This window comes from Phaethon lepturus, unplaced genomic scaffold (genome assembly GCF_000687285.1).
Source record: "Phaethon lepturus isolate BGI_N335 unplaced genomic scaffold, ASM68728v1 scaffold17932, whole genome shotgun sequence".
In the NCBI taxonomy this organism is placed as follows: Eukaryota; Metazoa; Chordata; class Aves; order Phaethontiformes; family Phaethontidae; genus Phaethon; species Phaethon lepturus.
This window is the reverse complement of record NW_010522833.1, coordinates 42,606-70,395: the sequence shown is the minus strand read 5'-3', so window position 1 is coordinate 70,395 and position 27,790 is coordinate 42,606. Positions and strand designations below refer to the sequence as shown.

Genomic DNA, 27,790 nt, shown 5'->3' with positions numbered 1-27,790 from the left:
GGGGGGAAAAACCCACTCACCATGCATTTATTCTTGCAACTCCTAGGTTTCCCACCCCAGAGTTCTGCCTCTCATATCAAGATAGGTGACAAAGTGCGTGTGAAAAGCTCTGTTACCACACCCAAATACAAATGGGGATCTGTTACGCACCGAAGCGTGGGAGTTGTCAAAGGTAATGTACATTCAAAATGGGGCATAGGGAGATAATAAAACTGGAAACCACTCAGGCTTTCTACAGTCTTTAAGGAAAGAATCTTCTAGAGACACTTGCAAATCACCCTGTTTTACGGAATATTGCATGATGGTAAGAGAGTATAGAATACATTTGATGACTATGACAAATTAATTTATAGACACGTACTCTGTGGCAGCCCAATTTAAGTGTGTTCATCTGCTTTTTCAGCAACTCCACTCACATATAGCAAGGGTCTTTTAAGAATCTGTGCAGCTTCCTATTGTAGTTCTGATTTGTACTTTGCATGAACTGCAAATGTTTTTCCTTTAAGAAGTCAATATAACTTGAAGACTTCATATAGAAGGGAGGAGAAAGTGGGATGCATTAGTGTGAAGCTGTAAGGGATGTTATAGAAGTAATCTGTGGGGCTTGGATTCTTTGAAGAGGTACAGATTTTGGTCATACTATATTTGTGCTTAGAAGTGCTCTCTTCCTTTGGGAACTGTTCTAAAAAAAATAATTCAGGAGTTTAAGTAGAATAATACATAACTTTTAAAAATCTTTAGAACTTCCTTTTCCTCTACACCAGGTCAATACATAGTTCCATTAAAATAAAAGATCACTTCTAAAAGTTAACTTTTGTTACGTGTTTCGGCTTTGATGTTGCACTGGACATGTTCTGCACCATTTTACAGAGATTTGCAACACCTGTTTCTGCGTGTTTTTGTCACAGCTTTTAGCGCCAATGGAAAAGATGTCATTGTAGACTTTCCTCAGCAGTCTCATTGGACTGGCTTATTGTCAGAAATGGAACTGGTCCCCAGCATTCATCCTGGAGTCACGTAAGTGATGATTTACTTTTTTCTTAATGTGTATGGGTTATCCTTTAGCTTTATTGTCTTGATTCCGCTATGTTGACTTGTGTTACAATTAACTTGTACCATGAAAACTGCTAGAAAGATACTTACTCGTCCTTCTTTTATGAAATCAGGTGTGATGGCTGTCAGATGTTTCCTATCAATGGGCCAAGATTCAAATGCAGAAACTGTGATGATTTTGACTTCTGTGAAACCTGTTTTAAAAACAGGAAGCATAACACCCGACATACTTTTGGCAGAATAAATGAACCAGGTAAGTTTCAGAATCTAAGTGTTTCTTAGATATATTTAAAATGCCTTGAGTCTGTTTTTAAAAAACAGGTCTTAAATTTCAGCTCCTTAACATAATGAAATTAGTGTTTGGATTGACCCTCTAGACAACAAAACAGATCATAGCACTGCTATAACTGCATGTGGTGGACTACACAAAAACATCAACCCTTAAGCTTTCTTCGTAGTGTTAAAAAAGTTTAAAAAATACGTCTATTTTATAGTAACTCTTTATGTCAGGCCTGAGTTTTTCAGCTACACCGAGAGTGAAACTTAGAACTCTTTGATCCTCCTGCCTTTTGCTGTCAGCCAAAACATAGGTGAATGGAATCCTCATGACAGCAGGTGCAGCTTGAAATACCTAAGATACCTTCTTAGAGCTCAGTTGCTCTTTATCAATTATGCCTATCAATGTGTGATGGCTGTTGCCTCCATGATGTGGAGACTCCAGGGAGGTGTAGTAGGAAAGGGAAGCCTTTTGAAAGACTCAGAATTTTTTGTTTCTAGGGCAAGAACAGATGCAAAACTTCTGGGTTTTGCATTATTATGCAAAACTTACCTGACACTAGCTTTTATTTCTTTTCTCTCCACCTGTCTAAAAATCCACCTGATACCTAGTATTTGCAAGGTGATGCTGGCTTCTGGACTAAACCTCTTCATATTTACATGTAACCAGTCTAATTGATTTGGGAAATGAATAAAACGAATTCCCTGCTAGAAATCATGAACATGCATTGTGTGTGTATGATGGTTTGTCTAAAGGGCAAGAAAGACTTTCCATTAAGAAATTAGTTAATATGGTTGTACAGCTGGTATGGTATGAATCTGTAATCCTTCCTGTTGCCCTGGGTGGCGTAGAGGAGTTACAATATTCTTTTAGTCAGGTTTTCCAGAAGCTACAGACATCAGTGAAGGGAAATAGAAGTGAGTTTCTGCAGAGAGGAAAACAGCAACTAGCTAACCCACCTCATTCTTGAACAAGATTTGGAATTTTTGAGTGTTGTAACTTAGCTATGTCTATTCTCTGGCAAGTGATTTCTGTTGAGGATTGGTTGCATATTTTTCATATGCTGTGGTGGTGTACAAAATTCATGTGGTGTGGGCCTGTATTTTGAAGTATATATCGTCATAAATTCTGATTTGTATTTCAAAAGGAAGGACCCTTTCAAGTGGCTATTTAGATAAGAATGTTAGTCTTTTAAGGATTTTGTCAGTTTAAATAATGCATGCCCCTGTAACGTTTCATCATTTGATTTTTAGGAATTACTCTTAGTGTCTTACGTTACTGAAGAGAGTAATTTTTTCTTAATTTTTTTAATGCTATTTTTTACTAAATTATGCTTGATTTCTTAGTACAAATCAGTCATTAGTGTAAGAATAGAAAGTGTGACTATCCCAAATGACAGGTATGAAAACTTGTAGTCAGGTAAAGTGCTTGAAACTCCTTTGAAAAAAAAAAAAAAATTATCTTGAGCTATGCCCTTTAAGTGTGAGTAGTATTACCATACCTATGGGACATACTTCTGTATTCTACTTTTAGACTACATACCTGAAATCTTTGACTTGTTATATTTCCTTTCACCTTGCTTATGGGTTTAATAAAAGCAATTTTCTTTGAGAAGTACATGCTTAACATTTCATTTAACCGTGCAGGTCAGTCTCCGGTGTTTTGTGGGCGTTCTGGAAAGCAGCTAAAGAGACGGCATAGTAGCCAGCGGGGAATGTTACTGGATGATTGGTCAAGAATAGTTAAGAATTTGAATGTCTCATCCTCTGTGAATCAGGCTTCACGTCTTATTGATGGTAGTGAGCAGTGCTGGCAGTCTTCTGGCTCACAAGGAAAGGTAACTTCAAGCCGTAACTGGTATGTTCTGGCATGCTTTCTCCTTAAGAGGATAAGTATTTACCTTAGAGAAATATATTTGTTCGTTATCTTCATGTAAGATAGAACAGTAGTAAAAACAGACTTCTGAAGTACGAAACTATGTTTCCTCATAGTAAATGTGCCTATTTTTTTAAAGCTTTGCTTTCTAATTATTTCATGTGAATTATAAGGAACTTATGGGATTTTTGAAATACAGGGTAATTATTATATTCTGTAGTTGGTTATATGGTTATAATTGCCTTTTTAGTATAATAACTGATGACAAGTGTTCATAACAGTCACATTGATTATATTTTAAGTGAGTTTGTTGCAATATGGAAAGCACTTATGTTCTTACTAGCTAAAACTGCCTCTAAGCGCTCCCTCACTTACATACAATCATAGAGTATCTCAAGTTGGAAGGGACCTATAAGAATCATCAAGTCCAACTCCCTGCTTTTTTCAAGACTACCTAAAACTAAACTACGTGACTAAGAGCATTGTCCAGATGCTCCTTGAACTCTGACAGGCTTGATGCTGTGACCACTTCCCTGTGGAGCCTGTTCCAGTGACTGACTACCCTTTCAGTGGATAACCTTTTCCTAATGTCCAATCTGAACTTCTCCTGATGCGGCTTCATTCCATTTCCTTGTGTCCTGTCACCAAAGAGTCATCACCTCCCCCTCTGCTGCCTCCCTTGAGGTACACAGTGATGAGGTCACCCCTCAGCCATCTCTTCTCTAAGCTAAGCAAACCAAGTGACCTCATAAGTCTTGCACTTGAGACCTTTCACCATCTTGGTTGCCCTCCTCTGGACACACTACTAGTTTGTTGTCCTTCTTCTATTGAGGCACCCAAAACTGTACACGCTACTCAAGGCTGCACCAGTGTGGTGTAAAGTGGGATGATCACATCCCTTGACCAGCTAGCTAGGCTATGCTTGATGCACTCCAGGGCATGGTTGGCCCTTTTGGCTGCCAGGGCACACTGTTGACTCATATTCAACTTGCTATCAACCCACACCGCCAGATCTCTTTCCATGGGGCTGCTCTCCAGACACTCATGCTCCAATTTGTATGTATAAGCGAGATTACCCTGTCCCAGGTGGAGAATTTGTCACTTGGCTCTCTAGCCTATCCAGATCTCGCTGTAAGGCCTCTCTACCCTCGAGGGAGTTCACAGTTCCTGCTAGTTTAGTGTCATTGGCAAACTTGCTTAACGTACATTGGACTCCTGCATCCAGATAATTTATAAAAAGCATTATTCCTTAGTTTATGGTTTACCACTTTTATTGGCCTGCAGCACTGCTCTGTGTCCAGCCTAGGCACCAGGATTTGTGTCTAGGCTTCTGTCCAGTGTGTTTTGATGCTCTGTTCATGGCCCTGCTCAGAATATACCCAAGTACACTTCCTTCAAGTTGTCTACAGACTGTAACCAGAGTTTTACATTATGTCCCATTTCTTGACCTCCAATGGTATTGTGCTTTCTCAGTCTTCTCAGTGGCATTGCTCTTAGGTGAAAGAAATCATTTGCTGCAACTGTTTCTCTTGTATTTGGATGTTGGACAGGCGAGAAGTTCACAAGGTCGTTTTCCTTTGGCCAGTTCCCATGCATTGTAGCTGTTATGTACCGTTTGTTTTTCATGCTTTACGAACTTACCATTCGTTTTTCATGCTTTCTTCAAAAACAGCGCACGTTTATTCTTCTTAACCATACGGTGGTCTGAACGATACTATCTGAAAATGAAATTCTGTGTGTTTCCCCTAGCACTGGATTCGCTTGGAGATTTTTCCAGATGTTCTTGTTCATAGACTAAAGATGATAGTGGACCCTGCAGACAGCAGCTACATGCCTTCTTTAGTTGTAGTTTCAGGTATGTGTTCTCATCTCTGAGATGTATTGAAAAATATTTTTTTTGGTACATTCAACAGTAGGTATTTATGTGGTTTCAGTTAACATAGTCATCTATTTCGCATGCATAGTGCCTGTTTTTAAGATAAGGTGTTTGTTTCACAATGTTTTTCTTTCCATGTTTTGTTTTCTAGGGGGGAATTCCTTAAATAACCTTATAGAGCTGAAGACAATCAATATAAATCCTACAGATACCACAGTGCCTCTTCTCAGTGATTGTACAGAAGTAAGTGAAGTTTGTGAGCAACTACTCTTGTATGCAACAGAAAAATATTTTGCTGTAAGAGATGGATGAAAAGCACTGTTGTGATTATTAAAGCATGATTTTTTACTTTTTCTTTAAATTAGCACTATTTCTGGGAGTTTTGTAAAGTTAATTATCCTGATAAGTTTTACCATAATCACAGTGTAGCTCTGTAATAGCCTTAGTAGTAAAGATATTGTAGCTTTCTGGATGTGAATCAATATAACTATGAACCAAGAAGACAACCCAATAAAATTAAATCTGGGGATAATTTTGGTGGGTGGCTTATTTTGGATAGTAATTTTGATCTTTTTCAGGAACAGCAAGGAGGCATGCATAATGACTTTTTAGAAGATTGGAAGTGAAATAATTTTCAAATTAGTGAGGCCATATATTTATCTTAAAGTATGAATTTTGTAGGGCTGAAAAGCCAAATATTTAAAATTACAGATTCATTTTGTTAAGGTGACAAAGTCAAGCAAAAGTTCTAATTCTTTCCTATGTTTTATGAAGTTATATATGACCCAAAAGATGGCAATTTAGTTTTTTCTTCTTAGTACCACAGATATATTGAGATTGCAATCAAGCAGTGCAGAAGCTCTGGGATTGATTGCAAAATACATGGCCTCAGCATACTGGGACGTATACGTGCAGAGGATGAAGATTTGGCTGCAGTCCCTTTCCTTGCTTCTGATAATGAGGAAGAGGATGATGATAAAGCTAACACCGGCAGGTAGGTAACTGCAGGGGTGGGGGGGAAATGATAAAGAACGTTCGTGTCTGTATATTCCGGATGGGAGATTATTGTAAGAAGAGCAGCTTAATTAGCTTGAATGGTAGTAAAGAGAAATCAGTATCCTAGTTTGTCAGAATTGTAAGCAGGTCATTTATTGATAAATAACGTCTATAATATTATCACACTGGTAAGATGGTAGCATTTTGTACAACTCTTCTGCTTCTGCAATGTACTTGGAGTTGAAAACCTAGCTAAAAACTCTATGTGTTTATATCTGGTATGTGTGGCATGTGTATATTTACTACTGCTCAGCAAAACATTCTGGATTTTTGTTTTTGTTTTATTATAGCCACCACTTAACTGTGGTGGTGTAGTTTGAGTACTGAAACTATTCCAAACTCTAAAATCAGTAAGTACAATAAAAATGTGCCTATGCTATAGCATGCAGGTTGCTAAACTGACTTTTGGTTTTTTTTTCCTCAATATGTTCAGTCTTGTTAGAAAGAAGGCAGCTGGGCTCGAATCGGCAGCTACAATAAGAACCAAAGTTTTTGTTTGGGGACTGAATGACAAAGACCAATTGGGAGGGCTAAAAGGCTCCAAGGTATGTTTGTTATTTTCATACTTTAGTACAAAACAGACACAACTAAAAATAAAATGTATGCGTCTTCACACAACTCAAAATTAATTCAGATTTAATCAGGATATTAAAGTTTATTATCCAAAGCTACAAAGAGCTTTGGATAGGTTTTAATGGCTTTTTACTGTTTTTACTTTACTTGTTAAGACATATAGATGTCTCCTGGGTGGAAAATTGGAGAAAACTTGCATTTTGGTTGTTACTCTGAAATTCAGTTTGATTTTTAGCAGTCACTTAATCATTTGTTTTAGATGATAGTGAACTAATTGTTCTAAAAATCTATAGCACATTATACATATTCTGTTCCTTTTGAGTTTGAATGCATGAAATGAAGATATTGGTGAACTTTTCTGTGTATTACTTGTACCTGCATCTGGTGCAGTAATCAGAAAAAAAAAGTTGAATTCTAATCTTTTGATTGGTGTAACTTGATTACAATTCTGTGTAATTCAGGAGGAATTTCGGCCCTGGGTGCAACCATAATTTTTAATACAATGCAAGATGGGAAATACATGGCGAATGCTGAATCAATTTAAAATAACAATCTGAAAAGTATTTAAGAATAGTTAAGAGAGCATTTCTTTAATTTAGGTTGTAAATAAAACATATGCTATTGTATCAGTAGAGTGCCTTTCAAGAAACAAAAAGTTAACTGTTACTGTATTTTCCATCCTGTATTTATTGGTGCATAAAACCCTCAAGGCTTCAGTGCAGAAGTGTGGATTTCAGTTCATTCTTGCTCCAAAACTGTTGAAGGCAGAATTATGGCTCTGACTGAAGTGATTCCCTCCCACCTAGAAAAGGGGAGAACAGTTAAATGGAAGAACAAAGGGAATAAAAAAAAATAAAATCAGATACCTCTATAAATATGAACTAATTCTGTAAAGATAAACTTTTTTGAGTGGAAAAAACATGCTAATGTGAACTTACACGCTTTATCGTTGAGGTCTTAACAGGTATTAATATTATTAAATGCATAAATTGATTAATTAGGATAATAATTTAAAAACTAAGGCTTTTCACATGTCCTTCAAATTTTTTCCCATATACTGTAACAAAGACATCTGCTAGAAACTTTATCTCTGTAGCTGCATAAAAATAAATAACTAATTACTCAACTTTTATTATATAAGGGATATATCCAAGTTTGAATGTATGTTGATTTAAAACACTTGAAAAGGGATTGCTGATGTCTTTTTTCTTTTTTTTTTTTTTTAACATATATATATATACAGCTTGAACAAAAGACTTCTTTATAGTTATGGAGAAAATAGGTTTCCAGGTTGCTTCCCTGCACCGAGTTGATCTCTGATCCAGATTGCTAAAGCATTTTTCTGCTGAAAAACTCAGTTGTGGTTTTGTGTTCCTGTATGCTGATTTAAAGTGTGTTGGTTAACACTTTAGCTAGATTTATTTTGCTGTTGTGCCTTTCTTCAAAACTGAGTTCAGTTTTCTCAAGAAGACTTCACTGAAATTAAAATCCTTGTTTATATCACATTTCATTTTTTCTCAGGTTTTGTATTTATCATGGTTTCAGTATTAAATGCTTTTTCTTGGTTTGTCTTTGGCCTGGTGTATATTAACTGGTATGTGTGAAGTGTCTGAATAATACAAGGACTTTCATATATTATAAAAAAAAAAAAAGTACCTGTTAGATTAACTGGTTTATCACTTAAGAATAGCTCTTCTTTTTAAAGTATAAAACTTTTAAGTGTATTGTAATGGTCTTTATTTCCTGTCTGCTCTAGATAAAGGTCCCTTCTTTTTCTGAAACCCTATCTGCCTTGAATGTTGTACAAGTAGCTGGAGGATCCAAAAGCCTTTTTGCAGGTAGTATAAGTTTAAAATAAATAATTTATTTAAGGGCAGAAACAGATTTCCAGTTGTGAAACATAATGGTGTTTCAAACTTTCTTCTTCATTTTAGTGACTGTAGAGGGTAAAGTATATGCCTGTGGAGAAGCCACAAATGGAAGGCTGGGTTTAGGAATATCTAGTGGAACTGTGCCTATTCCTCGCCAGATTACAGCGCTCAGTAACTATGTGGTAAAGAAGGTGGCTGTTCACTCAGGTACTGACTATTGCTATTCTTATATACATAAAAGTAACATATTAAGCCTGAAAATAGTTGCTTTGCAATTTTCCTGGGTGCTATGATGCCTCAGCATATCTGATATTTTTAAAAATAAATACAGGTAGTTAAATACTGTCTGTTGCATAAAGTATTAGATTAAATCTAATGGTTTGTTCTTAACATCTGTGAATTTAAACCATACGCAGTTTCTTACTTGCTGAAAGTTAAATTTGGTAACTTCTGAATAGTTTTTCAGTCTGATCCAAAGAAAGTGTTTTCATTTTTGAATATTGCTAAAGGTTAGGCATGGTTTTTCTTTTTTTCTTGCAGCACTGAAAATAGCAAATTGAGTGACTACTACTTTTTTTTTAATGTGCCATGAAACATATTCTCACAAAAGTGTTTTGTTTTAAATCACATAAGAGAAGAAAATTAGTAATGTGTATTGTGTTGAAAGGCTTGCACAATTACATTGTAGAAGTACAACAGTGTCAAATTACTGAGATTTTTGCTGGACCTGCTGCCTGCTTGAGAGCTTGAAAATTTAAATTTATGTTTATGCTTTCAGGTGGCCGGCATGCTATGGCCTTAACTGTCGACGGAAAGGTATTTTCTTGGGGTGAAGGAGATGATGGAAAACTTGGTCACTTCAGTCGAATGTAAGGATATCAAACTTGTCTGTATTTTAGTAAGAGAACGCTTGTATTGCATGTTATAAGACAGCTGACCACCACTATTGACAGTGACAGGATTTTTAATACAATGGGAGTAAAAAATTGTGTTGTGAAAGGATTTTTTTTTTTTAATCCGTGTATTTCAGTTTATGGTGCAGCGTTTGTAGCAGTCTTCAGTCATTTAAAAAGGAGCCATTCAACTAGTGCAATACTTCAAAATGTACTTAGTGGATAAAGTCCTTATTAGTATTTTTGAATGTCACTGATGAAATGGTACACTTTTGGACATAGAATTTTTGGTTACTTTATCTAAGGTAAGGTTTACAGAGGTGCTTTGAGGTATAAAACAATAGCAGTTTTACATACCTGAGCTGTAACAGTTCATAATGTAAGCCTGACAGAATATTTTGTAGCCCTTTTCTTTAGACTTCTGTTTACAAACTTGTTAGCCAGAAATAAATTTCTTACACTTTTCAGTAACACATAGTTTAATCCTCCACAGGACAGCTTTGAAGAAAATTTGAATTGTCTCAGGATTTTTCTTTGTACGCACCACAGAACAATGTTTTGAAAGGAAAAAAAAAAAAACCCACACATAACCCATGGGGAAATCTTTGTCATTCTGGTATATTTTGAAGAGTTGCTCAGAATACATAAAAAAATTAGTGCCCAACGCAGATGGTTATTATATGACAACAAATAAATGTGTCAGATCAATGAAAAGGGAAGTCCAGATTAGAGCAGTACTCTTGTTTATTGTTCAACTGCCTCATGTTTTTTGTTGTTTTATTAAAAGTGATATTGGAACTCTTGGACATTTAATGGGAGAAAATTTTCCGGAGGCCATGCATAACTTTATAAAACCTTGACTGTGCATCAGAGCCACTCTTAATATTAGAAAACCTCAAGCTGAAACTCTTCCCTGAATTTAGAGAATATTGTAATCATATGAGTAGTGAAAGTTTCCACTGCTCTCACAGAAGCCTAACAGTAAATTCCAGTTCTAATTTCTCTCTTGTAAAAAGCAGAGTTGGAAGGGGAGTGTCATCTCTTAATCTTACTGTCTGGCTCTGTGTCCACAGAGTGGAGAAATAATTACTTCCAACAAATCATTCAACTTTGGGCAATGACAGGATATCAGTTTTTACTTTGTATTATACTCTTTTTAATTGATTCATCACTTCGGTATTTTGGCTTTGTCACCTAAGTTTTGCAGCATATACATAAAATATTTCTTTAAACAAAGTTTGAAGTACATTAAAATAGTGTAACCTTTAGATTTATGGTGCTACTAAAGAGTACATCTTGGAATCATAACGTTGCATCTTATTTTATCTTTAGGCTACAGTTAGTTATTACACAAAATTTTTTGGATTATGAAGGTTGGTGTATATTGTGAAACCCTTTCATAATTAATGCAATGAATTCTTCACTCATTTTCTCTAGGAACTGTGATAAACCCAGGTTGATAGAAGCGTTGAAGACCAAACGCATCCGTGATATTGCTTGTGGTAGTTCCCACAGTGCTGCCATTACCTCTAGTGGTGAACTGTATACATGGGGTCTTGGAGAATATGGAAGGCTAGGACATGGAGATAATACCACACAGCTGAAGCCTAAGATGGTAAAATAAACGTTTCTTGTCTCTGCTGAAATACGAAAGTGTTTGTTAAATGATGATAAAATAAAGCTGAAGTAAAGCTAAAAACCATGAAAGCAGTATGAAGACATCATTTTGGAGTAATCTAAATTAGGTTTTGGTACACATACCTCTAATAACAGGCAAGCTATTTCGGAAAGACTGGAAAGATCCAGTCTCTTTCTTTTTCTTGTGAAGTGATATGGAATGCCTAGTGCTGTTTTGAACGTTGATGTCTTGCATTTCCTTTGATACATAGCTGGAAGGTACTATTGTCATGTAGGAAGGTTGGATCCTGAGTGAGCAAGGCTTGGTAATCCTGTGCCTAAATGGCATGCTCAGACTGGGCACAATGAACACAATCAGTCATAAGAGCTTGAAAATGCCTGTAAGGTTTTAAACATTATTTCTTTGAAATGTCTTGTTTAACTTTTTTTGTTTTGTAGGTTAAAGTGCTCCTTGGCCACAGAGTCATTCAGGTTGCTTGTGGAAGCAGAGATGCTCAGACTCTTGCTTTGACAGACGAAGGTAGGAATGTCTTGCTCCAGAAGCTTTCTAGTGTCTGGGAATACTGTGATCATTGTTTGACCTGCAGTTTGGTGTTTGTTAGGTTTGGTGTTTTCGTGGGGCGATGGTGATTTTGGAAAACTGGGACGAGGAGGAAGTGAAGGATGCAACATTCCTCAGAACATTGAAAGACTGAATGGCCAAGGCGTTTGTCAGATTGAGTGTGGTGCACAGTTCTCATTGGCACTGACCAAGTCAGGAGTGGTATGGACATGGTATGTTACATTTGCCAGAAAGTATTAACAAAGCAATTGCTATTTGACTTTCTTAACTCCATCTGTGCCTTTATCTGTGTGCTTTGTCTTTAAATTGGCAGCTTTTCGAGACAAGCCGTGATCTCTTCAATTACTTTAATGCTGTGTCTTGTAGCATGTACTCTGTAAGGATGCCTGGGTCTTACTGAATTAGTGAAAGAAGGGGAAGTTCATTCCCTCTCTTGGGGGCAATGGAGCGTATCAAGAAATGTTAATTCAAGACTTTGGAGTGGAGTGGGGAAAAAGAGAGCTTGAGAATCGTAGTTTGGAGTATGTAGGCTACAGTTAAAGCAGAGACTGAGAGAGTAAGGATGTAGTAGAGTAAGGATGTAACCTAAAGTTCAGAGGAGATGGGAAGCACTTCCTTGGAAATACAGAGTGTCTGCAGAGCTCGTTGCTACTCAGAAGGCCACTGAGTTGTCAGTAATGATGCCTGGAAGCAAGAACTGATAGGAGATGATCACTGAGAGTTACTCAGAAACCTTTTTTATTTTTCTTCTATTTGTCTGCTTGCTTCTGCTTTGTTTTGAACACAAATCTGGCTTTTTGAGTTCATAATCCTTCCTCTAAAATTTGAGAGCTTACTGTATGGCAGACCAGCTTCAGAGCTCTAACCAGATCAAGGTCTTACCCCATCCTTTTGTAATGAAACTATGACCTGATACTTTGATGTGTATCAAAACTAAGACTTAAAATGGTCATTTTTTGTTGTATTATTTGTCGGCAATTGATGAATAATATGAAGAGAAATCCACGAAACTTCCATTTTTGTAAGTTACTTCTATTCTTAAAAGGGAGAAGAACTTTTAGCAGACATGTCATTTCTGCGAATGGCCACTGGACACTATTTCTCTCGCTTTCCCCCCTCTTTTAAATCTTTTTTTGTAGTGACAAAAGGAATAAGAGAAAAAGGGAATCTGGCAGTCTTTAAGAACTCTTTGCAAAGTCCTTGTTCGTTCCTTCCTTCCCCCAGTTTGTCTTAATACTGTTACATCTAGTCATAAAATGTACAGCTATTTCATGACATTAGAGGTCTACAAGGAGATTTTTTGGGTTTGTATCTTCTGTGCATGTCTGCATTTTAGGATGTCTGAGTTGCTTCTGAACATATATTCTTATCGTCTTGAATTTGTACTGGTTTGAGGGAAAAATCACAACTATTGTGTTATAACTTCAGGTAGGCAACAGCAGTATATATCGTATTAACCTCCAGTGTAACATAACCTTTCCTGAGAAAAATTGGTGTTGGTGGTGGTGAGCAGCAGAACTGAGTGAATGGTTACTAAAAACACAGTGGAAGAAATCTCAGGTTGTTTTTCTTCTTTACTGACATTCTTAGAGGCATTTTAAGGTGTTTACCTTACACAAAAGTAATGTATATTTTTAGTGCAGTTTGTGTATAACAATTTTAGAAGAATTTAAATTATGGAGGCTTGAGAACCTATACTGAGGCTTGCAACAGTGTGAAAAAACTCAATTGTGAAAACATGTTAGTTCCTGTGTATTTTTTCATGTGAGTAGACTTGTTAAAGGGTCTGTTATTATTAGGTTTATCCTCAGTAGTATAAAACTGTCCAAGTCTATCAAAACACATCAATTTTCTAAGTATTTATAATTGCAATGTTTCTGCAACAGAGGAAATTCAATGTAATCACAGTTGTACTACACACAAAAAAATAGTCATAACGATGCCTGTTCTATACTGAGGTGAAAAATTATGGAGTCGTAGAACTGCATGTCGTGGTTTAGCTGGCAACTAAGCACCACGGAGCCGCTCACTCACTCCCCCTCCCACAGTGGGACGGGGGAGAGAATTAGAAAAAAAACCTCATGGGTTGAGATAAACACAGTTTAATAGGACAGAAAGGGAGAAGGAAGCAACAATAATAATACCAACAAAGGAATGTACAAGAACAAGTGATGCCCAATACAGCGATTGCTCACCACCCAGTGATCAACAGCCCGTCCCCGAGCAGCGATTTCCACCCCCAGGCCAACTCCAGTTTATGTGCTGGGCATGACGTCATATGGTAGGGAATATCCCTTTGGCCAGCCTGGGTCAGCTGTCCCGACTGTGTCCCCTCCCAGCTCCCCGGGCACCCCCAGCCTTCTTGCTAGCAGGCCAGCACGAGAAGCTGGACTGTCCTTGACTGCTTAGCAACAACCCAAAACATCAGCACATTATCAACAATTTCTCATCCCAGATCCAAAACACAGTCTCACACTAGCTTCTGTGAAGAAAACCAGCTCTGTCCTGGCTGAAACCAGGACACTGCAGTAATCCTCATTTTTAGGACTTTGTAATTCAGATTTGAAGATTTTGGTAGTTGCTGCTTGTGTTTAATCCCAATGATAAATGAAATATTTTGATTTGGGAAGTTGCATTGAGAGGGGAATGTGTAAATGATATAATTGTTTTGAATTTTACGTTTGCTATCTGTTGCAGGGGTAAGGGTGACTACTTCAGGCTTGGCCATGGCACAGATGTACATGTACGAAAGCCACAAGTTGTGGAAGGGCTGAGAGGTAAAAAGATCGTGCACGTGGCTGTAGGTGCACTCCATTGCCTAGCTGTTACTGACACTGGACAGGTACGTTGTGCATCACCCTCCTTTCAGCTTTTTACTTGATCCAGAAAGGAATCTATACTGTCGAGGAAGAATAGTGTAATAGCATCTGTGTGGATTAAATGGAATAAAAATTTCTAATGATATTTATTTGCTTATCTAAGTCCTGAATAAATATAAGCATGATGGTAATTTAAAATATATTAGCTTTCATATTATTATTGGAGGTTAAATGTTGTTGTCACTGTAGCTTTTGTAATATTCTCCTAGTTTATATATTATCTCATGATCAGTTTCCTGCTTCTCACTCTTGAAATGCAGAAGTAGTCATAGTATTCTGGACAGATTTTTCTGCTGTGATCCAGCATTATCATTATCATAGTGTTGATTCAGATCCACAGTGTAATTACTGTGTGTAACTAATTCTTCTAACTTGCTGTTCACATTGAATAATTTATGAATCAGTTGATGATTTATGAGTTGGCAATAATTTATGAATCATCTGATAAAGTGCTGCTTTGATGATTTTTTTTTTTTTTTTCCTTTTGATGTATGATAGTGCCTGCATTATTTAACGGGGGAAAAAAAAAAGTCACGGGCAATAGGTTCTCTAAAGTGTCCTAGATTAATAATACAAATCACTAAGATTCCTTTGTAGGATTTTTTAAGAAAATAATTAAATGGGGCAACCAGTGAAGCAAAGTAATACGTGGAAACGTTTACTGGCAGGTTTACGCTTGGGGTGACAATGACCATGGGCAACAAGGCAATGGAACTACTACAGTCAATAGAAAGCCGACTCTCGTCCAGGGCTTGGAAGGCCAGAAAATCACTCGAGTTGCTTGTGGGTCTTCCCACAGTGTAGCGTGGACAACAGTGGATGTAGCTACACCATCTGTTCATGAACCAGTACTTTTCCAGACAGCGAGGGACCCTTTAGGTGCTTCTTATCTTGGTTGGTATTTATTACCTTACATTGTTGTTTTGATGTTTTTTTAATGCCTTTGGAGAGCTAGTTGTGTGTGTGGCTTAATAGGTGATAGAAGAGTGCAAAAAGAAAACTGTCTTTTAAAAAAACACCACAAAACAGCAAAAAAACTACACACCTCTAAAAAAATCCCCAATGCAACCTCTTCCTGACAGTGGAAGTTGTAAAGGACTTGTTTAGAAGTAGCATTAGTTTGAACTTTTGTTGTTCTTCAGGAAATTAAAATACAACATGCTTCATCAACTGCACCAAAGACTTTGTCTTTAATATGGGATAGAGCTTTATGGAGATAATGGTAGATGGATGCTACTGTAATATTGGTCGTCTTACATGTTACCTCTTGCTATAATTCTTAATGTTACGGTTACCTTTTGTTTCTAAGGTAGGTGAGAATTAGGGAGGCAAAACAGCAATGTCTTGTGCTGAATATAAAAGCAACAAACATTTTGCTGATTGAACTTTTTCATGAACAAGGCAATGTATTAAAAAAGGAGCAAGAACTACATATATATAATATTTGATTACTGTTTTTAATAGTACCTAATAAATATTCTTGGTATTTGAGAAATTTTTGTGTTAAGTAAAACTTGTTTTAGTTACTGATCACTGAAATATTTATATCTGTATTACCTTAATCTTCATGAGTAAGTAACAAGGTGGAACACTATTTTATGAAAGCTCTTGCTGCAAAGCCTCAGTATTGACTTTGATGTTGCATCCATAGGCACTGCAGCTTAACAATCTACTGCAGAATTAGTTTTACAGTCATCTTTCTGACTTAACAAGAAAATAAATTAGATAAATCAGTTCCAGTTATGTATTACACCATTAAAAAATGCTTGCTCTTTTTTTTTTTTCCCCCCTCACTACAGGTGTTCCTTCAGATGCGGATTCTTCTGCTGCCAGTAACAAAATTAGTGGTGCAAACAGTTCCAAGCCGAATCGCCCTTCCCTTGCTAAGATTCTCCTGTCGCTTGATGGGAATGTTGCCAAACAGCAGGCGCTATCTCATATACTGATGGCATTACAGATCATGTATGCCAGGTAGGCATGCAAACATTCTTGTCTTTTGCAGAGCAAAATTACTATCTGTTAGGGTCTCTTGAGTCAGGTACGAAGTTTGGACTCCTCAGCATAGGCCTAAACCTCATTTAAATTTTCTTTTGATGTTGATGTTAGCTTTATGCTGTTATGTTTTCTTGACAGAAGCTCCCAGTGCCTGGGAAAAAAATGTTTATTTAGGAATGCTCAAGTAAATAATGTAAAAGGAGTGTAAGTAAATCTTGATATATGATACGGAGGAAGTAGCGGGAGGCAAGGTGGAAAGAACAATAAAACTTTACAGTGCTGCTCTTGTTGTTGGTAGAGAACAGAGTATTTGTGCTAAAATTTATTAAGAGGAACTCATGTAAAATAGTGGCTTTAAAGGAGAATGGAGATAAACTACTCTCTAAATTCCAGAGCTTGGAAACTTTTCCTTATTTTATTAAGACAAGCTAATACAATTTTTTCCAAGTTCAACAAGGGGCTATAATTAGGTTTATGTTAATCTATCGTAAATGATTTCAGGGATGCAGTTGTTGGAGCATTGATGCCTGCAAGTATGATTGCACCAGTAGAATGTCCTTCTTCATCGCCAGCCCCACCATCAGATGCTACTTCTACAGGAAGCCCTGCAAGTGGAGATGAATGCATGCTTGTAGGAGATACAGAAGAGAGGCTGAGCCCAAACCCATGGCAGGACAGGAGAGGGGAGGTAAAGTGTCAAGAGAATTTTTCCATCAGTGTTTAACAGTAAAGCTGAAAAATATTGTCCCGTTTTGTTTGATAACAGCAGGGATTAAATAGTACTTTCATGCTCTAATCTAAGTGGGTACTCTGCGTATATGAGATTTGGAAAAACTAAAATTTTAGTGTGAAGTCAGTTTTGAACTTTCAGAATGCAGTGTATCATTTAAATGCAATTGTACAATTTCTACTAGTATTTTAGAGTTAAGATGAAAATATTAACTATTTGACCAGATAGTAAATTCATTTTACAGGAGTGATCTTTAAAAAAAGATAAAAAAGAAGTCAAGACTAAGGGAATATTGGACAATTATTTAATGAAATGTAATTGTAAAGTTATATCAACTAATGTAGACAGGGGGGCCTGAATGCGGTTCTACTGTTGACTCCCAGCTGCTAACAGAAGCAGAAAAAAGAAGAGGCTTGCTACTGAAGAGAACTTTTCCTTTTCCAAACAATTATTGTTGAGGCTTGTCTTCTATGTTGTAGACTTTCCTGCCCACACTGATGTTTTATAGTATGTTTTTGTAGCAGCTGGCATTCACGGGGGTGTTGGCTGGTTTGCCATGTTAGGAACATAAAATAGAAGCTAGAAGTACAGGGAGTGAATCTGTTGGTTTGAATTTATGGCTGTTTTTAAATTGCTGCTGTCTTTGAACATAAGCCCTTCTAATAAATAAGTAGACTTTTAAAGGTTGTACAGTATCTTGTTGCAGCTTTTGTTAACTATTATTTGTTTTGGTTAGGTTGTTTCTTCAGAAGATGCTGTGACACCATCTGCTGTAACTCCCTCAGCTGCTGCTGCCTCTTCCCGTCCTTTCATTCCAGTTACAGATGACCCTGGAGCTGCCAGTATCATTGCAGAAACCATGACAAAAACTAAAGAAGTAATGTTGTCAATACCTTCCTTAAAACTTAAGTCCTTATTATGCTTTTATCAAGCTGTTTCGCTTTTTTTGTGCTTTTAAAGTTATTCTATAAATGTCTGCATGTCTTAAATCTATCCAAAGACAGAGTGTGTCCGTCCGTCCCATTCCCCACTGCCCCCCAAGTTAAAGGACGTTAAGTTTAGGAAAGCTTTTTCAGTTGAGGGTTTAACAGTAGGTTAATTTTGGGGCTGTATAATCCCAGATTTACGAATTGTATTCTAAACTATCTTTAAACTTTTTCAGACGAGTTAACTTGTTCAGATTCAGTGAGATACTTCTTTCATCTTCACTGTCTAAATATTTCTGCAATTTGTTTTGTAGGATGTAGAAAGTCAAAGTAAAGTATCTGGCCCAGAACCACAGTACTTGGATGAGTTTACTAGTCTCTTGGTACCAGATGACACGCGTGTCATGGTTGACCTGCTGAAGCTTGCTGTGTCCAACCGAGCAGGTGAAAAGGGAAGAGATGTTCTTTCAGCTGTGCTGTCTGGTATGGGCACAGCTTACCCACAGGTCAGGTTTTGTTACTGTTGCATTTTAACTATGTCCTTTTTATTAGTAGCTTATTAGAATATTTCTTTAATTTGAAGTGCAGTTCAACATACTGAAAAACTTGGAAAAAAACATGAAAAATTCGAATTGAACTTAAATGCATATGAACTGTAATGATTTTTAATAGAAATATTACATGAATATGTGCATGTGCTACAAATGTCAGTAATAGACTCTTTCCTCGATTTGTCATACTGCAATTAGACACTAAAATAGAAGCTTAATGAACTGTATTTATGTATTGGACAAGTGGCTGTGGTTATTGGAAGGAAGCTGAATTAATCAAGCCCTATTTCCTGGATCTATGGAATGTTAGTTTAAAAAATTCCATGTTGGTTTTGTTTTGCATCTGAGTTCTCAAATTGATGCAGTCATTATTGCTATCTAAAAATGCTGTTAATCTATTGTTAACAATATAGTAATTTCTTTTAATTTTTAAGATTTACATTTGGTGCCTTGAAGTTTCTAACTAATCACAAAGTATCCCTGGGTGTGGGGTTTTTTGGGACAACTGACAAACAGAATTAATAGGTGCTGTAATATTGGATACCAACAGCTATATGAAAGAATGCTACAAGTCATAAATTATAGAATATCTATTTACAGTAATAAACTGAAACTTGTTTAATGTTTCTTGTAGCTTTAGCCTTCAAATATTTTTTTCCTAATGAGTTATAATGCATTTCTTTTATGCATTTATAACAATGCATAAGATGCTTATATGATATAGTTAATTTATGGCTTTGCACTGCTTAAAGACTGATTTGAAACATCAGAAGTAATTATACAAAGCTGATTTTTGTATTCTTTTATTCAACTTGGCTTCACTAACGAAAAAGGTGAATAATGACTTTCCTAAGGAGCATCCATTGAATTGAGAGAAATTTTATGTATTTATTAAAGGTGTAAATGACAAGAGAGCTTCAATTTTAAACAACAAAAATGTATGGTATCTCTGTCCAAGTGAAGTAGGGTTGTGGGAGAGCCTGACAGACACTATTCATCTAGAGGCAATTGCTCAAACTGTTACTTATTTTTGCTTGTAGCATTAATAGTGAGTAGCTTTTTGTGTGTGTTTATGGGTGTTTTTTGTGCTTTGGTGTTTTTTGTTTGTTGTTTTGTTTTTTTAACCTTGAGAGTCAATTTTTATTTGAAACTGCTCTTTAAAAATGAGCACTATTTGAATTTTCTCTCCAAACAATGTTTTGCAATATTACATTCTGGTTAAATATTTAAAATAGAATAGAATGGACTATTTCAGTTGGAACGGACCTACGATGATCATCTAGTCCAACTGCCTGACTTGGGCTGAGCAAGTTAAAGCATATTACTGAGGGCATGGTCCAAATGCCTCTTCAACACTGACAGGCTTGGGACATTGACCACCTCTCAGGGAAGCCTGTTGCAGGGTTTGACCACCCTCCTGGTAAAGAAATGCTTCCTAATGTCAAGTGTAAACCTCCCCCAATGCAGCTTTGAGCCATTCCCATGCATCCAGTCACTGGATAGAGGGGGAAGAGATCGGCACCTCCCGCTCCACTCCCCCTCCTCAGGAAACTGTGGAGAGCCATGAGGTTGCCCCTCAGCCTCCTTTTCTCCAAACTAGCCAAGCCCCAAGTCCTTAGCCACTCCCCACAGGACATTCCTTCCAGCCCTTTCACTAGCTTTGTTGTCCTTTTCTGGATGCACTCAAGGACCTTCACATCCTTCTTAAACTGTGGGGCCCAGAACTGTGCACAGTTCTCAAGGTGAGGCCACACCGACACTGGCTACAGGGAGAGATTTACACCTTTCATTAATCTCTTGGCCTGTGCTTTACAGTTTAGATTTTACAGTTGTTTTTTTCTGTAAGGGAAAACATTTGTGTTGTCATTTACTTACAGGAAACTTGTGTTTGACTTTTTAGTTTTAGTTTTTCTAGCTTTAACAAACCAAATTATTTGTTTATTTATTTTAAATTTGGGAAAAATGGTGGTTGGCTTAGATTTCTTGGACTAATCAAACTTTTCATAAAGTATTTATTTTTTCTTTTCTTAGGTTGCTGATATGTTGTTGGAGCTGTGTGTTACTGAACTAGAAGATGTGGCAACTGATTCACAAAGTGGTCGCCTCTCTTCACAGCCAGTTGTGGTAGAAAGCAGTCATCCATATACTGATGATACATCTTCTAGCGGCACAGTGAAAATACCAGGTATAGAATTTTCAGAGTTATGATACTAAAATTCAGTTAAGTTCAAGCCTGCATGCATGAAACTTTTCCTTAGCTTGCAAAAATGTGTATTGAACTTCTAAAGCCATGTTATGTGTCCTGTCGCTATAATAAAGTATTTCCTAAAGCACTTACATACTGCATGAACGTCTCGATCCTGTGAAATGCACATTTTGGGTTCACTGGCTGTGATTACAGCCGTGTATCATTGCTGTTCTCTGTTCAGTTATGAAGCTGAGAAGGACTGAATCTTTTTCAGGGTCAGTAATTGAACACCTGTCTTCTAGTCTTGAGCATTAGGGAAATACTTTTTTGTTTTAATGCTGTCTTTTCATTTAGTGCTTCCTTCACTATGTTATCGAGTACATATCAAAAGGTACAGGCAACAAAGAGCTATTTGCCTTAACTGTAAATAGACATTTTTTGTCTGTTGCAGCTGTACTTTGGAATGTTCTGAATATAGTCCTCTGTCTGCTAGCCTTGACTCACATGAGCTTGCAATGATGTAAGCCTTTCAAAAAGAAGAAATTACAGACAAATAATGTCATTAAACCAAAGAAAGTTATTTTTATTAATGAACACTGTGGCTTCCAAACAGCTGTGTTTGACTTCGTGTGGATTTCTAAAATACTGCATTTGTTCATGGTATTGATTGCTCTGTAGAAATGTGTGAACTCTTTGTTGCTGTTTAGGTGCTGAGGGACTGAGGGTAGAATTTGATCGCCAGTGTTCTACAGAGCGGCGTCATGATCCACTCACCATAATGGATGGTGTCAACAGAATTGTTTCCGTCCGATCAGGTTATGAGAACTAGTGCTTTTCAAAAATGTCTTGTGTGGTTTACTATTAAAAGTTTAATGAAATGTACCACTGTCTGTGACTGACTTACTGTGAGGGATGTGCCAGTAAAAAAAGAGGAAAAACTGTGTAAATTTATACTCTGTTTTAAACTAAAAAAAGATATAGGATCTAAACAGACTCATAAGAGTGATCTTGCATCTTTGAATATAGAGAATCTCTCAGAAGGTCATGTTGTCATAGAGTGTAAAAAAATCAGTGTTTATCACCCCAGCCAACATGTGTGAATTTCTGTATAATCAAAGTATGTTTTAACAAATTGGAACACAATTGGAAAAGGATACTTTTTTCTTAACTTGTTTTTCCTTTTTCAAGTAATATTTACAGAAGTTTGAACTTTCATACAGTCAAGACAAATGCTCTTCTGTTGTCTAATGCCCACAATAATACCTAGGCTCTCTTTCTGGTTTCTGTGCTGGCCTATGTACATGACACTAAATTAAATCTTCACATCTTATATCCTATTATCTCTGATTTCATTTTTAAGCACTACTAATTTGCAGTAGACTCCAAAGGAATAATCTTAATCTCATCGAATTTTGCATTTAACCTACTCATACATTACATCATGTGCAAGAGTCTCTGTAGTTACTGCCTGTTCTTAATGTTTTTGAGCAGTCTGATGTGGGCTTTTATTGCTGACCCATTTTTCCCCAAACTGTTTCAGATGTGCATGTGTTTCATTATTGTGAAGTTTCTGATTGAATTCCTGGTTGGAAAAAGCCATAAAGCTTAATTTAATATATATGTTGTTACGTGTTTTGTAATATGAAAATATAATTTGAAAATAGGACAATGGATTTTAGTAAGACCTCATAATTGTCTTTTGAATGTGGTATTAAAAGTACTGAGGGTATCTGTGAGCAGGGCTAACTGAACTGTTTAAGACTTAAGTTTCGTTAATGTAACATCTTCATAGTTATGTTCATGTGCTTCACATAGCTTTTTTTCATTTTCTTGAATGTGTTTATATTATGTTTATAATGTATAACCGTGGCGGGAGGTTGCAAGATGAGTGGCTTGCATTTTGTTTCAGACCATATAGATGAATATGTTCATGTTGCCTACTGTGACAGGTCGTGAGTGGTCAGATTGGTCTAGTGAATTGCGCATTCCAGGGGATGAACTAAAGTGGAAATTCATCAGTGATGGCTCTGTGAATGGATGGGGATGGCGATTCACTGTTTACCCTATCATGCCAGCTGCAGGTAAGGTATCATATATGATGTTTACAGAAGGGCAAGAGAGTAGATCTACTTGTCTTTTTTTTACAGTTGCATTTACTGCATGATACTTACATGCCAAAGTTCAATAGTTCATTTACATTCACACTAAGACAACATTTTTATTCATACTTAGGAAGCATTTTCAACAAAGTCCTGTGAGATGCGCTTGTACATAGGGAAGACATAAAAATATTTTGTAATCACTCTAGTTTGCCTCTTCATCAACGAAGAGAGGATACTTTTGAGGCACAGTTCAGCTGAAATTTTTTTTAATGCATCTCTTTTGGAATTAGGTGAATTACGTCATGCAGGTGCCTTTCTTCCAATCCCTTCAAAAGGAGGTGGAATGGGCCAACTCAGATGTAGATGGGTGCTCTAGTCTGCTGTGTTTGGTCAGCTAAATCCTGCTCTTATTTCAATCTGAGGACAAATCTTCCCCACCTTTTTTTGCTTTTTGTTTCTTGCAGGCCCTAAAGACCTTCTGTCAGATCGCTGTATTCTTTCATGCCCCTCAATGGATTTGGTTACATGTTTGTTGGATTTTCGCTTAAATTTTGCTTCGAACAGGAGTATAGTTCCTCGCTTGGCAGCTTCACTTGCAGCTTGTGCTCAGCTGAGTGCCTTAGGTAGGTGTAGTCTTAAAATTAAATCTGTTTGAAGTTAAAATGATCGTTTTAAGCAATTATGTTCTTTGTGTGCTTGTGTTTCCTTAGCTGCTGGCCACAGAATGTGGGCCTTGCAGAGACTACGGAAACTGCTTACAACAGAGTTTGGCCAGTCTATTAACATCAACCGGATTCTAGGGGATAATGATGGAGAAACACGGGCTTTGGTAAGAAGGCAGTGATGCTCTCCTCTTCACATTTTTCACATTAAGATGTATATGAAGCATGAATGCTGTCCCTGGTGTACAACATTTTTGTTGTTAATGGCAAGATAGGAAGTGTGCAAATGACTAGCCTTGCACAGGTCTGCAAGTCTGTAAAGATTTTAGAAAAAAATGGCTAATTCCAATACTCTACAGATACGGGTTTGGAACTGCCAAAAAGAGATAGAAATATTTTGTATTAGGAAATGGATGGAAATCATACTTCAACATAGCTACCTGTAGTTTGGGAAGTTATTAATATTTTGTCATGGTCATCTAAATAATGTATTTTCTGTAATACATAAAGTATACAGATAGACTAACTTTCTAGTTCTGTGGTTTCTCTAGAGTTTCACAGGGAGTGCTTTAGCTGCTTTGGTTAAAGGTCTTCCAGAAGCTTTGCAGCGACAGTTTGACTATGAAGACCCCATCGTGAGAGGTGGCAAACAATTGCTCCACAGCCCTTTCTTTAAGGTAATGGGGTACAATCAGTAAAGAATTCATTAGTATTAGTTCTGGATTTTTTTGTGAGATGTGGTAAGCTCAGCTAGTCCTATATCAGAAACATTTTCTGACAAAATCGTAGTGCTACTTCTAAAAGGAGAATCAAATATGCAAATAAAGAATGAGGAGTACATAGCTAGGCAGAGGTACGTAGGTCAGAAAAACATCTTGGAAGTACAGTAGACTACACTTTTTGATAAGTGATTTCTGGGTTGTCCTAATTGGAGTGTTGTATGTTTTTATTTATTTATTTAAATACTCCAAAGGTTTTGTTTACATCTAGTTGGAACAAATAAGAATGTCTTAAAAGGAAGGCTATTCAGTTTTGGAGCCTGTACTTCAAAGTGAAAAAAGCCTCAAACTGCAGAAGTCTAGAGAAGAGCAACAAGAATAAAAGGCTGAAAAAACCTCCCATGTAGTAAAAGTTAAAATAAGAGGACTTACTTAATCTTAAGAAAAAGAAATTCTTGAAATACATAAAAGTTTATATAGCGAAGAAGTGATCCGTTGTTCACAGTCTTCATCAGTAACATTCATTTGAAATTGGATCTGATTGAAAATGAATTTGAAATTCAATTTAATTGAATCAAATTGAAAATTGATTGAATTGTAGGAGGGTGACTTAGTTTAGAAATTGAAGGTAAAAAGTTTAGCACATAGTATTTGATATAGGAAAGTTAGTTAATGTAGGAGTGTTTTTCACAGGGAAGTTGTGAAAATCTCTGGTTTGGAAGAGGGAATTAGATACCTAACTATGTGAGATAGTGTGGGTACAGTTGATGCTGCCCCATCAGTGAGGGTAACGAAGATGGCTCTTAATGTCCCTTGCGCTTTACATGTCTTAGACTGTGTTGAGGCCCTACTGGTCTATGAGCTGTTCAGCTACATCAAATGCATAAAACTTTTTATTACACATTTTTGATACATCTCTCAAATGTTTTTTGATTGACTGCAGGTGCTTGTGGCTCTTGCTTGTGATCTGGAGTTGGACACTCTCCCTTGCTGTGCAGAGACACACAAATGGGCCTGGTTCAGGAGATACTGTATGGCATCCAGAGTTGCTGTGGCTCTTGATAAAAGGACACCATTACCTCGTCTTTTCCTTGATGAGGTAATGCAGGAATATTTTAAATGGTTCATGGAACCTTTGAAAGTGTTTCAATTGAAAAGATCTACTGAGTCTGACGTATTTTATGCCAGCTGTGGTAGGAGTAACTGATAGTTTGAATAATATTGTTTAATCCAAAATATTTTACAGGTGGCAAAGAAAATCCGAGAATTAATGGCAGACAATGAAAATATGGATGTTCTTCATGAATGCCATGATGTCTTTAAGAGAGAACAGGATGAGCAGCTTGTCCAGTGGATGAATAGGTTATTTCTTTCAACTGTCATTGGTTTGGTCTTGTGATGCTTCATTCTTGCATAATGCTAAACTGCATTTTCTTGTGACTTTTTAAAAGCTCTTTTAAAATTTTTTTTTCATTTTCTGCAGACGACCTGATGATTGGACACTTTCAGCTGGAGGCAGTGGAACTATTTATGGTTGGGGTCATAATCACAGAGGACAACTTGGTGGGATTGAAGGGGCAAAAGTCAAAGTCCCAACTCCATGTGAAGCTCTTGCTACCCTTAGACCAGTGCAGTTAATTGGTGGTGAACAGACTCTGTTTGCAGTGACTGCTGATGGGAAAGTAAGGACACAACAAATGTTTGTTTGTTAGGCTTCCTTGAAATGTTTCATCCTCATTCAGAATAGGTTTGGCTGAAGAAAAAATAATGTGCACAGCACAGATTTATTATTGTTGGTTTTATTATTATTAGTTTTATTTTATTTTATTTTTTTAAAGAAACTGAACTATACCCACTCTACCAGTGCAGTCTAGGAATTAAGTTTATTATAGCGTTAAATGCACAAAATGAGACATGTATTTTAGTTCTCAATTCAAAACTGTTACCACAGTTTGGAAGACAAAGCTGAATACAAGTAACATGCTCAGAGAGTCCCATAAAACAGGACAGACAGTAAAAATGTGATGGTTATTATGTCTCTCTGACAGGGGAGCGGTGTAATTGGAATCTGAGATTGTTCACAGTTGGCTAAATGCCTGTAAGTTAGGCATTGCAGGATGTAATTGCAGATGCTTAAATCCTGAGTGAAAAGGAGCATCATGCAGAGGTTTAGTGTAAGGTATAGGAGAAAAAAATAAGTTAATGAATTTGAAAGTCTTTATTTTGATACAGATGGCAGCTTTGTGTTAAGGATGTGATGGAGAATTTTAGCTAGAGCTTTTTGTAACAGTTACATCCATCTAGTGAGATACTGATTCTTCAGCAGTCAGTATCATCCTTGTTAATAATTCACAGAAGGATAAAGAACAGATTAATGACATTGCTTGACATCATTCTGTTCAGATAGACAAAAAGAGAGTGAAAAGCAGTATTTAAAACTATGTATGGGACAGAAAGGGAGGAAGCAACTGTGTTTAGGTGTTTATATTCCACAGAAGAAAGAAAACTGGAATAGTGCTGCTTGAAAGAGACATACAGGTGATAGATGATTTTGTAATGTCATCACACAAACCTATGGTTTCTTGATACTTTTACAAAATCAGACTTAGCATTTAAAATTAAATCTGTGAGGTTGGTGACAGTTCATATTGACTTGAAAGTAGCTGTGTTTTCACATTTCTTTTTGTGAAATATTTCAAAATCCTTCTTATTTTCTCGAAGAGGTTATAGAGGCATATAAGAAGCTGGTTTTCTGGGCTTTCCTTTAACTGCATTCCAGTACACACTCATTAAGAATTCTTTTCTACGACTCGAATGTTTTTGAAGAGGCAAACAAAATTAAATTTTATTCTTCACTTTAAAGCTGTATGCCACTGGATATGGAGCAGGTGGTAGGCTTGGAATTGGAGGAACAGAGTCGGTTTCTACTCCAACTTTACTGGAATCCATTCAACATGTTTTTATAAAAAAAGTTGCAGTGAACTCGGGAGGAAAGCACTGTTTGGCATTGTCTTCTGAGGGAGAAGTTTATTCTTGGGGTGAAGCAGAAGATGGTAAACTTGGTCATGGAAACCGAAGGTAAGTAACACTTTGAAATATTTTTAAAAACTATTAATGGATACTTAGTATAGTTGCTATGATTTGAACTATTGTGTATGAGTACTGACTGTATGTAGAAGTCAGTGTTAAGTAGTGATGTGGAAATGTACATTTTTAAATTGGAGAAACAAAATAATTTTCAGATAAACAGTTACTTTGATTTCTGTAATCAGATACTGTGTTCTAACACATCTGTGGATGCTGAATTCCGGTGGCTTTTCTCTGGGATCTGTCTTGCAGGTATATGGAACTTCAAGGAATTTTA

The 27,790-nt window shown here is 36.7% G+C and overlaps 1 protein-coding gene across 1 annotated transcript in view; it reads left to right on the top strand.

The window, feature by feature from the left end:
- HERC2 (HECT and RLD domain containing E3 ubiquitin protein ligase 2) overlaps positions 1 to 27,790 on the top strand; it is a 98,290-nt gene that overhangs the window by 48,546 nt on the left and 21,954 nt on the right. Inside the window, exons 48-77 of the mRNA XM_010281953.1 lie at positions 47 to 172; positions 909 to 1,017; positions 1,167 to 1,306; positions 2,977 to 3,167; positions 4,955 to 5,060; positions 5,233 to 5,324; positions 5,900 to 6,075; positions 6,571 to 6,682; positions 8,467 to 8,548; positions 8,645 to 8,788; positions 9,360 to 9,450; positions 10,912 to 11,089; positions 11,551 to 11,632; positions 11,715 to 11,886; positions 14,372 to 14,516; positions 15,222 to 15,447; positions 16,353 to 16,524; positions 17,050 to 17,236; positions 18,015 to 18,155; positions 18,519 to 18,710; positions 20,787 to 20,940; positions 21,651 to 21,758; positions 22,893 to 23,024; positions 23,510 to 23,668; positions 23,756 to 23,874; positions 24,259 to 24,384; positions 25,370 to 25,525; positions 25,673 to 25,788; positions 25,910 to 26,108; positions 27,290 to 27,504. Coding sequence (XP_010280255.1) covers positions 47 to 172; positions 909 to 1,017; positions 1,167 to 1,306; positions 2,977 to 3,167; positions 4,955 to 5,060; positions 5,233 to 5,324; positions 5,900 to 6,075; positions 6,571 to 6,682; positions 8,467 to 8,548; positions 8,645 to 8,788; positions 9,360 to 9,450; positions 10,912 to 11,089; positions 11,551 to 11,632; positions 11,715 to 11,886; positions 14,372 to 14,516; positions 15,222 to 15,447; positions 16,353 to 16,524; positions 17,050 to 17,236; positions 18,015 to 18,155; positions 18,519 to 18,710; positions 20,787 to 20,940; positions 21,651 to 21,758; positions 22,893 to 23,024; positions 23,510 to 23,668; positions 23,756 to 23,874; positions 24,259 to 24,384; positions 25,370 to 25,525; positions 25,673 to 25,788; positions 25,910 to 26,108; positions 27,290 to 27,504 — 4,348 coding nt within the window. The remainder of the gene's footprint in view (positions 1 to 46; positions 173 to 908; positions 1,018 to 1,166; positions 1,307 to 2,976; positions 3,168 to 4,954; positions 5,061 to 5,232; positions 5,325 to 5,899; positions 6,076 to 6,570; positions 6,683 to 8,466; positions 8,549 to 8,644; positions 8,789 to 9,359; positions 9,451 to 10,911; positions 11,090 to 11,550; positions 11,633 to 11,714; positions 11,887 to 14,371; positions 14,517 to 15,221; positions 15,448 to 16,352; positions 16,525 to 17,049; positions 17,237 to 18,014; positions 18,156 to 18,518; positions 18,711 to 20,786; positions 20,941 to 21,650; positions 21,759 to 22,892; positions 23,025 to 23,509; positions 23,669 to 23,755; positions 23,875 to 24,258; positions 24,385 to 25,369; positions 25,526 to 25,672; positions 25,789 to 25,909; positions 26,109 to 27,289; positions 27,505 to 27,790) is intronic.